The sequence below is a fragment of the Triturus cristatus genome, chromosome 5_1 (assembly GCF_964204655.1).
Source record: "Triturus cristatus chromosome 5_1, aTriCri1.1, whole genome shotgun sequence".
NCBI lineage: Eukaryota > Metazoa > Chordata > Amphibia > Caudata > Salamandridae > Triturus > Triturus cristatus.
This window is the reverse complement of record NC_140587.1, coordinates 700,553,507-700,570,106: the sequence shown is the minus strand read 5'-3', so window position 1 is coordinate 700,570,106 and position 16,600 is coordinate 700,553,507. Positions and strand designations below refer to the sequence as shown.

General features: G+C 44.1%; 1 protein-coding gene across 5 annotated transcripts in view; it reads left to right on the top strand.

Moving 5' to 3' along the window:
* The window catches only part of SPIDR (scaffold protein involved in DNA repair), a 2,139,604-nt gene that overhangs the window by 682,766 nt on the left and 1,440,238 nt on the right, over positions 1–16,600 (top strand). For all 5 annotated transcript variants that reach the window (XM_085605664.1, XM_085605663.1, XM_085605662.1 and 2 more), the window contains one exon: positions 2,293–2,555. In XM_085605664.1, the coding sequence (XP_085461790.1) occupies positions 2,293–2,555 (263 nt within the window). The remainder of the gene's footprint in view (positions 1–2,292; positions 2,556–16,600) is intronic.

Below are 16,600 nucleotides of genomic sequence, written 5' to 3'. Positions count from 1 at the left end.
AATCCTCCACAGAGTCTACTTCTCCTGCACCACGCGGTTTAAAATGGGCAGAAAATGGACATGGGGTGCCTTCGGGTTGTGGCCGGTTGGGTGCCTTCTTTCACATCTTGTGGGAATGCCCAATGGTCCAAACATATTGGAATGAGGGGCTGGCATGTATTAGTGAAGTCACTAATACTACTTTAAGATTATCGGCCAAATGATGCCTGCTCAATATCTGGGAAGCCACAGACTTGACACGAGCAGACCAAATGTGGGTAATGTTAAGCATGATGGTAGCTAAGCATAATATCGCGCAAAAGTGGGGGGCAACGTCATCTCCCTTCCTAAACGACTGAAAGGGAGATATGGATTGGTGCATGGTGGCAGAGAGATCAGTGTACGAGAGCAGAGGATGCCCCAGAAAGTGGGAGAGGGTGTGAGGAAGTTGGAATATATACAGAGGCAGCCCATGTACGGCTCCAAGAGCACGAGATAACGAGACAATACTATAGGCTTTGCACTATGGTTACAACTCAGGAGGACAGAAGTGTTGCACAACCAACTGGCACTGTTTATAACTGTTCATACTATGTGTAATGAACTTGTGTCCCACAATCCTCTTCGGGTCAACGATCAGAGACGACGATGATGACCCAAAACTGTGTTATTATTTATCCTCAAATGTATACAATCTATGGTTCATGTTGCATTATTCCCACGGCCATGTGATGTTTCTCCTTTTTGTGTTAATAAAAAGATTTATATTGAAAAAAACACACTCTTGTCTCTGTTTTGAAGGTCTTAAAACATGGTTATTTTACAAAATACTGTTTTAAGTACCCCTTCACAATCTGCACTCTTGGCCTTTAAGCCCACCTCATGCGCTGCTTCTCTAATAATGATTAACATGATATGGCAGTGTGATATTCTGAAAATCTGAAGCTCACCACCCCACCACCAGTCTTACTGACCAAGTTACGCCCCTGAGAACAGATGGAAAATCAATCCAGGGAACTCTTCTAGCCAAGACTCCCTGGAATACCACAATTTCAAATATTTTTAAATAGCTAGGAATATCAAATCCAAGGGAAGAAGCACTTACATATTCCAATTTCAAATGCCTCATAAAGAAACATGTTTTTTCACAGTATCGCAACAAAGATCTTCTAAAACTCACTATATGCACCCATTTTATTTTAATCAAGGGAAACTAGACAAAAAATATACAGATAATGGACATGCCTATATAATGAAATGTCGATTACTGATTGTTAATTTTCATTGCTTTAAATCTTATCCACTGTGATGGGATGGGCTTAATGGGGTTCAATTCTATGAATCAGTGACACTTTATAACTGTTTCGAGATAGGTTTCATAATTGAGACCTCCTGAAATCTACCTCTACATTTGAAGTTTGGCTTTGTTGGTAGGTGAATTTACACTATAGTCATGGGGCGGCTGAGAGAGTTGAGACTTACCAAAATGTAGATTTGGTTTGATAGTTGTTTTACTGGTCAATAATTGTTTACTAAAGCATTTGTACTGAACCGGTTTTCAACGTTTGAGCAACGTTCATTTCAGCTTTTCTACAATCTTTGCTCTATCTATTGTTTTAACTTGATATGTTTGTCGACTGTTAACGATGTTATCAATTAATCCTAGTTAATCATGTTGGTGGAAAAATCCCTTTCCCCCACTCACTCCCATATTTTGTTTGCCAAAAAAAGGCCAAATAGTGGTACTTTTATCCCGAAGTGCTGAGAGTTTCTTGTGGGCATGGGGCTGGTTAGATGGGGTCTGACCTCCTGGTGGTCCAGGCCTTCTAGCCTTACCTCAGGTGCCAATAATGTTTCTTGGGATGTCACCAAGATGTCACAAGGAGTCCCAGCAAGGACAACAAGCTAAACTGTTCCCCTGGTGTCTGCCTTGTATATACAAATTTGTCATGACATTTCTTTTTTTGTAATTTGTCTAGACTGGCCACTTGATCCTGCCTGCACCCCGAGAGAGTTTAATTGGAAATGTGTGCATTTATTGTCACTGAGAGTTTGTCTGTGAATACATTTTCCGATTGTCTTCTTGTATTGTGACATGTTATCATAGCTTCCAATGTTCTGTTGAAGTAAACTTCTCCTCGCCCCACTCCAATGAAGGGCCTTTGCCTTTGATTCTGAAGAGGCAAATGGTGAGTTGGACCAATCCCACTGCACGAGTGAGGGTGCTGTTTTCATATGGAAGTCGTGCTAGCCTGTTAAGAAAGCCAGTCACTCAGCTCAGTTCTTATCATGCTGATTTCTCTTCTTTTACAGGCAATGCCTGCAGATATTTCTGAATATTCTTCTGACAGTGACAAAGGGGAAGACGAAGGCCGGGCAGAGGATCCCTCGCCACGACTGGGGCGTGTGCAAAAGCAGATGTTAATTTACGGAAGCGACCGAGGGCAATCTGTAGGACGGTCTGCCAGTGATTGGCTGAAGTCTGCCCAGGCCCTGTTGCAGACTCCAGAGAAACGGCCAGAGAAGTCTTCCAGAACCCCTGAAGACTCGGCAAAGAAGAGGAAGCGATTTCTGAGGTTAGCTGCAGGCTCCCGGCCCATGCTGTGTTAATGTGAATCATGGTCTCCGGTGGCAACAGTCTGTATTTGTGCACTAAAAAACACTTGTGCTGCGAGTAGAAACATAAACTATGTCGAATCTGACCCCCTTAAGCTGTTGTAAGATTAACTTTTGTAAATGTTAGCTCTACTGAACTCTTTTCCTAAAATACCGTTTTCACCCGAAGTTCTGAACATGCATTAAGTTATAAGGTGCGTTCCATGGAATATGTTGAATTGAACTGCCTATTGAAGGGAAAAATAATGAGTATAATGCTGTTAAATCACGAACACCGTCCACTGTAGCAAGTTCATGGACGAGATGAAACAATTTACACTGGAAATGAAAGGGAGCATCATGCTTTCACCTGCCACAGGACCGACCTCGCCAGTGCGGTGTCCTTTTTGAGGGGTGCACACTAGTGGAATTTTTGACGCCTTAAGACTCAGGCCTACAGGTCACAAAGGCACAGTGTGAAGTTGGAAGTTTTCTTCCTGAAGGTTACACTGTCAACAAATTGTCCGTCTTGTGTGGGATTCTCAAATGATCTCGGCAATACTGAGGGAAATCTATGACAGTCGCAGGACTCCTTGAGAACGCCAATGTGCAACATTTTAACAGGCAGATTTTTCACCGCTTGGAATGTAGAAATATGGTGCACATCTGTATTTGCACCTATAACTGTTTTTCATGGAGAAAACTCTTTAAATACATTCCTTTTACATTTGGGGATGTTTCCTTTCCATTCTCATGCTGGAAACGCACTTACTCCTTTGACAGGAATCATTTTGCGTCTGATTTTAAGGTGGGAAACTACCACCTAGCGGTATCTGGGTTTTCTTGCTAAGCAAGGGCCACAAACCCACTGCCACCCTAAATTCTCAATTGTTGAAAAACCACCATAAAGGCTAAATGTGAGGTAAGTGGTGTATTATATAGTGTGGTCCTGGGACCTCACTGTGTAATACACTCTTGGGTCCAGTCAGTCTTGTTTGTAAAACCCTTAACTCCACCTTGGTAGCTGTGGCTTCCAGCAGTCAGGCTTAAACAAAGGAGCAAGTGTAAAGCATTTAGAAGTACTGAAGCAACTGAATAGGAAAGTCACACAACACAAAAGCAATCCAACATCAATTTATGAACAAATAGATCTAATTTTTTATGCATTTTTAGACACCAGAACTAACAAAATCCACTGGAGAGCACTGGAGATACAGATTTTGAAGTAAAACTTTAATCACTGCTTTTCACTCAAATTTTGATGACTACCGCTGTTAGCGGAAGCTTTGTAAAAACTTTTATAAAGTTATCTTCGGGTACTCCAGCCCACTTTGGCCGAACAACTCTGACAGGAAGAAAGTCAAGGAGGCCAGTGAGGATCAGTAGAACAGCTACTTTGTCACCGAAGCAGTCTGAAGTCCAGTTTCAAGCTCTATGGGTGAAACACTTTAGACATCAGTAGAGAGGTCCTGATGCAAGATATACAGGATGCTGAAGGTGCTGTAAGATACTCAAGATGCTGTGCGGTTGACAGGGGTCTTCCTCGAGCTACTCCCCAGTCCATGGTCTTGGTGGGTTTAATTTGGCCACATGGGTCTATGTCTCTCGAAGTCCTGGTGGCTCAACCAAAAGTCCACTGGACTACCAGTCTCCGGCAGTTCCCTTTGGTGGATGCTAGTGTCCATCTTAGGCGACCAAATAGCATTCAGACGACTCTCTGGGGTCCAACAGACACAGGTGCAACTTTTGAGTTTCGGTCTCCAAGGCTACATGTCAGCGGTCAGTGGCGATCAGGCGATTGTGGTTACTGACTAGCCAGGCAGGCTTCTTCAGATTGTTGTTGCCCTGTAGCTGGATTCAGGAAGGTCAGCCAATTTACTCTTGGAGTCACTTCTTCTGTCTGGGGCTCAAGAGCGACTTTTCCACAAGCCAGACACCACAGGCAATGTCCTCTCTTTTCTAGCTCAAGGATCAGCTGGTGCAGTCCTGCCTTTGGTGCAGCCGCTGTTGCAGAGGTCTTGGGAACAGCAGGGCAGTCATTTTTCAGTCCTCTCTCTAGTCCAGATGTGACCCGAGGTCTGGGTGCCAGGTTGCCACATTTATGCCCAGAAAGTGCCTTTGTGGAATGCAATGGTGACTAGCCAATGGGCTACTTGGCCCCTTCCTGCCAGATGATGACTTAGTGCACTATTCTGCCCATTCCCAAGATGACAGAACCCTTCTCTCGGTGGCGGAGCTTGGTAGCCCACCCTAGAGGTGTGGCTACCTGAGGGCTACACACCATCAGGAAAACAGGTTTAGCAGCTCTTTACGCTCTCTGTCCCCGATGTCAACCTATCTACCTGAACAAAAGAGCATCCCCTCGTGTGTGTTTCCATCATTTGCCTTTCAAAGAAGACTTCCCCTTTTTAAGTTCGCCTTTTGGGCTCGCACTGTGTGGCTTCTTGCAGGGAGATGTAACACCTCTTCCAGTGGCCTCTATTATTCCCTTTCTTGGGAGTCGATCACTTTTGTCCCCAGGAGGGCAGAAAGCTGTCTTGTGGCTAGCATCTGTGACTGGCCACTGGGAAACAGAGTGGCAACTTTCTAAAAGTTGGTTTTACTCAAATGTTTCATTAAATTCGCATTGGGCATCAAGTTATGTAGCAATTCTTTTGATACCTTGAAGTAACACATTTGGTAGACCCATTCAGGAGTTAGAACAGCTGAGTTGTCGGCGTGTAACCCTGTACTCACCAATGGCTCTACTAGCCTTTCCACAGTCAAAACAACAAGTTGGGGTTTTAACTGTTAGGACATATAAAAATACATCTCCTATTTTTTAATATATATAGCACCCTGCGTTCAGACTCAATAGGACTACTGTAGCAATTACATATATATTGAAAAGGGAGGTCTGTACTTATCATTGATGTAAATGTCAAAGTCAGGTTAGCAACTAAAACTGCTTTACGAGTCTGTTGTAGCAGGCTGGGAGACATGTTTTACTTTGTCACACTCAGGATGGCACAATAAGTGCTGCAGCCCATCGTGGACATGGTAACTGGTGGACCCTGGGTACCCCTGGTACAATGTACTAAGGACTTATAATTAAGTTAACCTATGCCAATTGGGTATAAGCCAATCAAGCATGCACTTTTGTTGGTCAGAGACACTGAGGTCTGGTTAGCAGGCCTCAGAACACTCAGATTTGAAAAACCAGCAGTATCAGTCTAAAACTTTGGGGGTGATTATGTAAAAAAGGCATTTCCATACAATGAATTTTTGCATTTGCAATTTTGTGTTGATCCAATTCCACCAAACCTTTATCTGTAAACCAGGTTTAAGTGTGAAAAGTCCTTTGTGGTACAGTCCCTTTGTTGTGCAACATGGGCTTGTTTTCAGTCTCTCTTTTACTTAAACTGCCTATGAAAAACTACTGAGAATATGTGGATATGACTATATTAACATTTTTGCACCATTTAGTAAAAGCATATTGGTATGTTGTATATGTCTGAACATTGAAAGCCATTATCGGTTGAAAGCTTACTCAGGCTGTTTCCAAAATACCATAACGCACTGTTTTTAGCTTTTTAGGTCTGTATTTATCTAAGACCTGTTGAGTTTACTAAAATTATATTTTCTAGTTACTTTGTGATAGATTATATTAATACCAGTTAGGTGGGATCATTAGTAGAGGCTATGTGGGTTCAGATGAATTGTTGATAGGCAGGTGGAAATTAAATAATGTTAGATCACAGGGATAGGGCTTTAAAGAGTAAAGTTTCTGATCTATGAAATAAATATCAGCCAATTGCAGAATTACAACAAGAAGGATTAAGGCAGACAGGTATGAGACTGTCAGGAGACTATACTGAGAAATAGAAGGCATTGAGAGGATGCAAGGTAAGGAGAGGGCCACTATGAAAAAAGAAAGGAGAGAAATCAAGCGGAAGTAAGTCAAGGTCAATTTTTCATCCAGGGAATTAGGAATATTTTAGAGAAGGCTTTATAAGGTAAGCAGGCAGTTTAACATGCGATTCAGAGTTGACACATCATTTAAGCATTGAGAACCCTAGCCTGTTGTGTGTCTGGCCTAAGACAGTCCTTTCTAAACATTGTCTGGAGTAGCCCAACCTTGGTATAGGGGCTGTTCACTGCACAAGTGGAGTTGGCGCCCAAAGGAAAGTCTCATTTAAACATCTTCCCTCACTATTCTGTATTTAAAGGTTTTTCCACTCATGTAAAACAAAATAGTTATTTGTCTCTGACTGAGAACGTCTCGCTAATATGCAGTCCAATTTATACCCTGTTTTGCTTCTAATCCCAACCAAGAGTATGTGTGTGTACTTGTGTATGTGTCCATTATTATTATATGCATTGGATGTACAAGCGAAGCAGAGAGATGAAGACCTGTGGATTCTGTTTGGAAAGGCCCTGGCCTGTCCTGTGCACAAGATGGGGATGATGTTGTTTACTCAGATCGTGGAAGTGTTGCGGGAGAGATGGAGGAGAGAGGAGACCTTGACAGTGAAGTGAGGACAAAGGAGACAAGGCTACTATAAAAAGTAACCAGCATTGGCATAGTCAATAGGTCTCGCCTTTGGGATCTTATAAGTTTATAGCCATGCAACAGTTGATGTTGTTGCACCAAGGATATTGTGCTGCATAAAAGACATCAGAGTCACTTATCAATAAGATTAAAAATGACTGTGGCTCAGAATAAATAGCAGCAAGTAGAGATATTCTATTTCACCTTGAACGAACTACAAGCAAAAAGATACAATTTGCCATAAATCTCTCCTTTCCTTGTTTAAACTGCAGCTACAGTAATGTCCCATGTCCTGCCTTGAGCAACTACGTCATTAATTATTACAAGTGGCTAGAGAGTCACAGCTGGGCTGTAATGAGGAGATTAGGGGCAGGCTTTTACACAGGGATTGTAAACTCCAATGTATTATATATGCATAATTTTAGGTGAACCTTTTCCCCATTATCACAATATCATTGTTGTCAATATATCTGAGTAGGTAGAAACATTTGAGCTACAATAGTGCCCTCAATTTTGTTAGGATTGCCAGACCTCCACTAGACCTCTTTGTTTGCCTTATGGACTACAATCTCATTCAGGCAAGATGTAGCTACACAATATGCATAGCTGTGGACATACCAATGTAATAGCCTAATTTAAACCAATTGGTAAGATAAATGCCTAAAATGACCAGCATATTGCTCATGGGGTAACTTTAAACGTACATTTGCTTGTCATGCGGTATTGTTTCCTGTATGTACCAGGTCATGGGAAACCCCTGCGATTGTTAATCCTCTGTTAGCCAACTGTACATTGAATGAATAAACAACTGTGCTCATCTCTAAATTAGATATACGGTGCCACCGTGTAGCAGACTGTCATACGTCCTGGTGCTGACAATCAAGTGCCAATGCACAGCACCTGAAACCACCGGCTCAAATTAAGCACTGCATTAGTGTCGTTCTCAGGCACCCACTCGGTCTTTTTGCCCAAATATCATCACACTTCTTAAGACATTTGTTGTTACTCGTCATACCCATCTCCTATTGCTCTCGCTACTCAATTTTTGTTCCCTACCAATTAATGTAGCTATCTCCCCCTAACTCCTCAGATTCGTAACTTACTCCCCAGCGCGTAACAGGACTCCTTCTACACACTCGTAAGCCTTCACAACTTTATCTTCCTACAAAACTCTTCCTTGTTCTGTGTCTAGGCTCTAGCGGCCAGACCCCATGCTCCAAAATAATGATTTCTTAATTATTTTAAGAATTTTAGTCTCTTTACTTTTACAGCATTTCTTCTGCATGGGTCTTGGCATCTCTCAGTTACATGTTTGCTTTTCATCTCCCTAAACGTAGCTTTTCAAGCCCTGTCCCAGCCCCTGTGAACAGCTTGCAGCGTCCATTTCACTTTCTGACTTTCACGAGCTCCAAGATTTAAATAATATCGCCTCAGGGAGTTATCTGAGCAATCATGTTAATTTCTATCTGAATGGGTTATTTAGCAATAACAAAAAGTCTGATTTATAAATATTGGGGGACATGAGAAACAAAGAGAGAAAAGGGCCAGCCGCGTTTAATTTCTACCCTGCCAATTTCGGGTCCGGAGCATTGACTGCCGCGTGCCGATGAATGGCTTCTCTGAGCGTGCGGGGACGGGCGCCAGCTGCGCGCTCTGCTCGCTCCTACTCAGCTCAAATCTATTTTATATTAAGTATCAGATCTCACTAATAAGCAGAGATAAACAATAATCAATTTTCTCACCCTTGGATTGTGATGACGAAGAGGGGAATGAAATATGCGCCTGTGGCGGGTGATTTAGCACTAATGGCTGAAGGCAGGTAGCCGAGGGCCTGTTGCCAGTGCTTTCAGTGAGCATTTCAGTACAACGGGCACCGTGGCCAAGAATTAGAAAAAAAACAAGCGCGATCATGTTACCAAATAACAAGTGCGGCTGCGAAAGTGAAAGCGACCGCGCTGTGTTAATTAGTAACATGATCCAGGAATGCAGCTGGCACCCTGCGCGCCGCTGCTCGTTCCCGAGACCCAAACGCCATGGGAGTGAACGTTTACAGAAAAGGCTGGACATGCACCCATCTTTGGCCAATTGCGTGCTTTCATTATTGAAAGCCACACGCAAAGGCCAATGGAATGTGTGGTAGTCGTCAGACCCACACGGAGAAGTCTCTGGGAAGTTTGAAGTGCTTACAGGAAGACTCTCCATAGAGCAGCACATGTGCGCTGTGCTAGGCTCGACCTAAAAAGTCAGTAGGTCCTTTTGCTGAGAGGGGCTCGTGACTAGGCTTCCTATAGCACTGTCACCTGGTGGATGGTAGAGTTGGAGAGAGCTGCAGTTTCTGTTGGTCGGAGCGAGAATGGTCTTGTAGGTTAAACCACCCTTTTGTTTCCTTCCTGGTCACTGTCTTTGTGGCTGTTCATAACCAGGTGCAGATAATTCACATCTCTTTGTGACTCTGTCAAGGGTGCTCCAGGCTGGAGACTACCCTGCTGTGAGGAGCATCACTCCACGCAAGACTGGTTTTTGGTAGAGAACCAAAACAGTTCTTCTGCCTGCGAATTGCTGGAAAAAATAGCACTTCCTCGTTTTCAGAGAGAGTTTTAAGAAGTTAACTGTGGATTCAAAGAGACGTGTGTCTCCTATCTAATGGGCCATTATACATCAAGGGCAAAGTAAGATAACCATAGCAACGGGTGAAAATGGCAGATTTAAATATGTAAATGGCCCAAAAATTGCATTGTTCAGCCCATAGACATATAAAGGCCCCACCACAAGAGGTGAGAGATGCAGTAAAGAAAAAGTAAATGTATAGGCAGAGTCACAAGCATGTGAGCACAGAAATATTATACAAACAGCGTGCATATATTATATACTCTACATAAAAACAGGCATTGTACTGTAAACACAGGGCCACGTTCGCGCAATGACCAGTGCAATCTGCACAAACAAATTGTAAAAAAAAAAACTCAAAAAGAAATATACACACTATGTGTTACGCTGCACACCGAGCCTCTCGATATAACAGAGCACTGTGCATGTGAGAGTTACAGCGCTGGACATTGCACACTTCAGTCTAACACAGCAATTCACTTGCCAAATTCAACATATTAATGCACATTGTGCATCTCTTTATAACACAACACTGTGCATAATGCATCTCTACATACCACGCCACTATACATTCACCATCACAATATAACACAGCACTGCACATTGTGCGTCTTATTAACAGCTCTCCTCTGTGCGTAGTGTGTCTCTGTACAACAGGCAAGTCTTCACTCTATATCTTATTATAACAGCGCTGCATCTCGATTTAACACATAATTGTGCTTTGCACATCCTAATGTAACACAACACTGTATACTGTTCATCTCAGTATAAAACGCTGTCTTCTCCACACCTGAATGTCAGAACATTTCACACAAGGACATCTTAAGGTTTTTGGGGGCCCTAGGCCAAACGTATTTTGAGGGCCCCTGTTCTGAGCAGCTTTTAATTTATTATCCTATTTCAACTCTTTCAGACCCTCTTTGACCAGGTCATTGACAGTGCACAGACACACTCCGAATTCTAAAGTTTTTTCATCTTATATTAAGGGATAATGACATGTTTTCAATATTGTAACACAGCAGCAGATCACCAATATTACTGCAAATAAACTCTGTGACTCACTCCCATTTCTCATATGCGAGGTCCTGTTTTGATCTAAAGGAAACTTTTTTATCGATGTTGCAAGAAATTCAAACACATTTCGCTGAAAAATGTCTGAAATAGACTCACACACATCACTCACATTAAAAATAACAGTATTTAAAGAATTATTCAAGGTCATCAGGGCAAGACTGTCTGCAGAATAGTGCTGGCTCTAACAGGGGGCCCCCTGAAAGAATGGGGCCCTGGACCAGAGCCCACTTTGCCCATGCCTTAAAACGTCTCTGATTTCACAAAGTGCCCCTAGTACCCCTAGCCGTGTGAAAGAAACCAATGCACAGTCGAATGCAATAACATGGTACATTATTTACTTGATTTGTAATAATACTGCTTAGTGTGCATCACTCCTAATGAAATGCACCCAGGACATCTCAATGTAACTCTATAATCCTAGTGTTGGCACTGCGGTGTCTATCACTCACCTAGTGAAACCCAGCACACCTCTGTGTAATATTATCATCCAAATTCTATGTTGTGAGTGTGTTTCACTCACTTAGTGAGAAAAATGCCTCTGTCTGTCCCTGTGTGGTATTTAAGCACACCCGCTGGGGTTAGAAGACCTTAATTGGCTCATAGTTTCACCTCCTCTGGGCACAGCAGCCTCCTGATGCTGGAACATTATAAGATTGAACTATATTTCAGGAGGTGGGTTAAGCTAATTTACACGTGACCAGTTGTAAGGGTCCGAACTGACGCCTTGATATCTGAGAGATGGAAATTTGAGAGCGTGGACTATGAACCCCACATAAACGTTCTGCAGCTCTCTAGGAAATCAGTCTGGTAATGAAATTTTTTCTCCCATCTCTCAAGGAAAAGCTTGTGCAGGTCCTCGCAGACAACATGACTGTTATGTGATACAGCTACACACAGACCAGAGTTGAGTCCTGGATTCTCTGTCAGGAGGTCCTATGCAGGATATCTTTCTTGTTACCAGCCATCTCATTGGATCGCTGAATCCCAAGGCAGGCGAGTTGAACATGCTTCAACTGGAAGACCATGAGTGATGCCTCCATCGTGACGTGGTGCAGGGTATCATCAGCCAATGGTCAACCATCGAGAAAGCACAGCCTCCAGACTGATGGGACATAGGGCAGGGGTCTATATCCCAGGAGTACTATTTTCACCACTACCTCTCCAGCCTCGAGTATTGAGGAAAATCAGGACGTACTGGGCCCAAATCATCTTGTTCACCCTGACCTGACCAGGAGATTCTGGTACCATGAGGTTCTGACCCTGACCATTTATCCGCTGATCCAGCTACCGGTTCCTGGACCTCATCTCCTGCACCCAAACCTCAGCGACCCACACCTCCATGCGTGGAGATTGAGCGGTGGTAATTGAATGCATTCAGTTTGTTGGCCGAGTTAGTGGGTGTCATTCGTGTGACCAACCTCTCTTTCACAAAGTGGATCTATGCTCGGTACTTGGAACTATATGTTGCCTGGTGTGGTGATCAACACTCCAACCCTTTCCTCCAAAGAAAACCAAGCTTTTGAATGCTTTAATGTTCTTTCGTTGGTCCATCAGAGCCTTGCTTGCGCACAGGTAAAGTTGATATATTAGCTCTTTCAGCCTTTTTTCTACGTGAACAACCCTCTATTTAAGTCGCCAGTTATAATCCATTTTTTTAAGGGTCTGACTCGCTTTCCCCCCCCTCCTCTCCCCAAGCGTTTGTCATATCACAATGGGACTTAAATCTAGACTTAATGTTCCACTTGTGCATGACTTTTGACCCAGTGAACAACTGCTCTTTGCACTTTTTCACATTCAAGTCTGTATTTCTCATCTATTTCGTCTCAGTGAGCATTGTGAGTGAACTGTAAGTGCTTTCAGTGCAACCATCATTTACCACCTTCTTCCCGGGCACATTGGTGCTGGGGCCCCAGCGGCCTTTTTGGCAAAAATTGTCTTCTTTTCACAACCACAGTCCATTGCTCTGCCAATTCCACCTCCAACTCCCGAAAGAGGGTCCATTGCTTCAACCCTAAAAGAGCACTGAGCTTCTGAATCAACCGTATGAGAGACCATCTTATAACCAACAAGCTCTTTGTGGTGCTTTCTGGAGCAGGGAAATGTGATGCAGTAAAGGACCCTCTGAAGGTAAATAGTCCTATGCATCATAATATGCTACACTCTGACCAAGAGCCAACCCTCTAAGGCCCTGCGAGCTCATTCAACCAGGGTTAAGGCTTCTGCAATGGCTATTAATGGGGGTGGGGGGCGTACCGGTTCTGGATTGCTCCCAGGTGGCGATGTGGGTCTGTTGCGGAGGATTACTGCCTCAACAGCTCGTCAAAAAGAGGTCTATTTTGCCTCCCCAGTCCTTAAAGACTACCTGATTTGAGTTTATTTCTCAGACTCTCCACCTTTGGGAGGCACTGCTGTGTTACCTACTCTAAAGGAGAATATCTGCAGTTAGAAGCATCATCAGACCAGGTTACTTACCTTCAGTAACACCCTTTCTGGTGGATGCTCTGTCGAACTGCAGATTCTTGCACTGCCTTCTTCCTCTCCGTTCTGTGAAGTGGACTCCTTAACATGTTAATAGGGTCCCAAGATAGGGATCAACACACTGTCATCATAATTTTTTTAATGCTCTGCTTCTGAGGCGCAGAAAGAGAAAGATTGAGAAACTGATGTAATTGCACAGTGCTTATATGCAGCCTAACTTCACTTCAGGGACGCAGTAACTGTAGAACCACTTTGCATAACTTAATGGTGCATAGAAGCATTGCTGGAAAATTCTCCCAATCCAGTCTAGTGCCCAGGATTATTCTAAAGGGCAGAAATCTGCAGTTACCTAGAGTCCCCACCAGAAAGAATGGCAGCGGAAAGTGCTACACCGCATTCAGATGCTCTTGTAATATTGTATTGAAGGTTGTTTCTGTTACTTTAAAAACAAGACCTGATTTCAAAAATAATGTGACATTAGAAAAACAATCACTTACTACATTACCACCAAAATGGGAATGCAAGTAAACAAATGCAAATCAAAGTTCTGCGTCTTATTGCCACACACTACTACTTTAATTTTAATATATTTTTTCGCATTGATGGCTTGTGTCTTCTTATGTGGATTTAAGAAAAAAATATGGAGTGAATTCTAATTTTGAGAAATCGATATCGCAAGAAATCTAAAATATGAAAAAAAACAAATAAATGAATGGCAAAACCTTGGTGAAAAAAGAGGCCAGAATCAGTATGACCCTGGCATCAAATCGAGTATCCAGAAAAGGAGATCTTTGTATTAAAAATAAAGTGTGCCTATAATTGCCAAAACAACAGGCCGTTATCCATTGTTTCGACCTATAGTGGATAACCTGTCCCTCCTGGAATCTGCTCTTTGGATGGCAGGGAAGGGGGTTGGTTTATTAGGTCTCGCCTATTGAACGCAGTGCATGCGCTGCTTCGCCGTGGCGAGACTATTGTTGTCAGTTTGGTGAGCGAAGGGAGACAAACCATGTGCGCCCACGGACAGGCGATGTGCACGCGCATGGCGTCTACTCTCTGCCTCACACGCTTCCACCGCGCGCTTGATTCAGCTTTTAGTTTCACTGTGCGCTGCAACTGTACAAGGCAGACACGCGCTTGTTTTGTCTTTTTAGAACTACTCCACCTCCATTGCTTCCTCCCACCGGACTTCACAAGCGCAACTAACCCCCCATCCCCCGCACTCCTTGGCCGTTTTGTTCCCCAAACTTTTTCTGATGGTCCCGACAGCTGCAAATTGCTAATAGGAAGCTTGTTTCTAAAAAACAGTTTTTCTGCATCTTTCCATTTAATTTGCCACTCCAAGATCAATCACCATTTTTTTTTTAATTTTTTTTTTTTTTATTAATTTTCAACCAGCAATAACATATGCAGCATCAGTACCAAAACATCGTGTCTGATACATTATAATTCATGCTGCCTCCCCCAAAACCCTCCACCAACCTCCCCCTTCCCTACCACCAGTGCATCTACAAGGTATTTACAGTGTGATCAATTACATGCTTCCAAAATCAGTACAGTAACATCATTAAGCAGTGTCAGTACAGTACTGGGGGCATTGAGGCCATATAAAATAACTTCTACCATTTGCCTTTGGTTAGTTGGTCAACCTACTCAAATGTGGTAGCTGGAGTCCCCTGTCCTTCTTCAATTGAACCCTCCTCCGAGTCTGTGTCTGGAGTCTGGAGTGCTGCAACTAGGGCCTCCCATGCCCTCGCTGCATCGTGAGCTTTTTCGTTATTCATGCGTAAGGCTTGCTGCAATCTAAGTATGCCCTCCGTGCCCATTTAAGTAATTCCGCCCGCCATCTCCCCACCCTAGGTCCCCTTCGTGACTTCCAATGCATAGTGAGCTCCCGTTTGGCCAATACAAGGCCCAAGTCTAGGAATTTGCTAGTCACTTTAGTTTTTGTAGTATGTGGGAACCAATGCAGTAGACAAGTACCCGGCTCTAATTCTAACGTCCGATCAGTAATATTGCTCAAGAGGTTAAACACTTCCTCCCAATATGTTCCCAAGCTTGTGCACCCCCACATCATATGCAGGAAGTCCGCTCCTTCTAGAGCACACCGCGGGCACTGAGCAGCCGTCGCCTCGAAATACTGGTTAAGCTTCGCAGGTGTTAGGTACGCGCTATGCAGAACATAGAAATGTATCAATTTAAACCGAGCATTCCTCGTGCTCTTCCAGGCCCTCCTAATCAGCTGAGCCCACGTCTTTTCAGGGATTTCCCTGCCAAAATCTACTTCCCACTTCCCTTGCAATGCTCGCAATGGATCTAAGTCCTCCGTCAGCATTCGCCGGTACAGGCACGTTATGGCCTTAAAAGTCCCCGCAGCCATTACTACATACTGGCATGCCATTGAGGTTCGCGGTTCCGACAATCCCATCTTCCAATAGCGTTAGATTGCGGCAACAAGCGCTGAATGCAGCAAATAATCCCCTCACGGGAGGTCATACCTATGCCGCAGGTCCTGGAAAGAGAACAAGGTCTTGTTTTCGTAGAGGTCCCCCAACACTTGTATCCCCAGGTCCTCCGCATTTGCCAGTGCCGTCCAGTCTCCTCCATGTGGGAAGGCCGTACACATACCCAGCGGTATCTCTGGGGCATATGGGCGAGCGAATCCAGCCCGACACTGGCTCCGGTTCCAACACATCCTCATCGTCCGTTCCTCAACTGTGAGTGGCTAGAGCCGCATCCTCTGTTGTAGCACTATGTAGGATAAGATATAACACGGGACCCAGCAACCCTACGGGCCATCCGGACCCCGGAACTCCCTCGCCACAGCTTGTGTGAGCCATTGTAACTGGGCTGCCAAATAATACCACTCAAAATCTGGTACTGCCATGCCCCCTTATGCTCTTGGTCGTATCATTGTGGCCATTGCTACCCGTCTCCTGCCTGTCCCCCAAAGAAACCCACTAGTCATAGAGCGGAGCTACCGGAAGATGGAGCCCGGGACCCAAAGCGGCAAGGTCCGAAAGTAGTATAATAAGCGCGGTAGCACTGCCATCTTCAGGAGTGCCACCCGCCCCGCTATCGATAGTGGCAACGTACTCCAGAACGCCATATTGCCCTTAAGGCCACGTATGGCCCGGCCCAAGTTACCTTCCAGTAGATCTTCGGGGGCGTGGTAAATATTAGTGCCTAAATAAGACAGACACCGAGGCTCCCAGCGAACCTCCATCGGCTGGGGAGGGTTCCTCGCAGTCGGCACCACCGGAAATAAGCAAATCTTTGCCCAGTTCACCCTCAACCCCGAGTATTGTCCAAACATATGGAGCAAGTGTTCCCTAG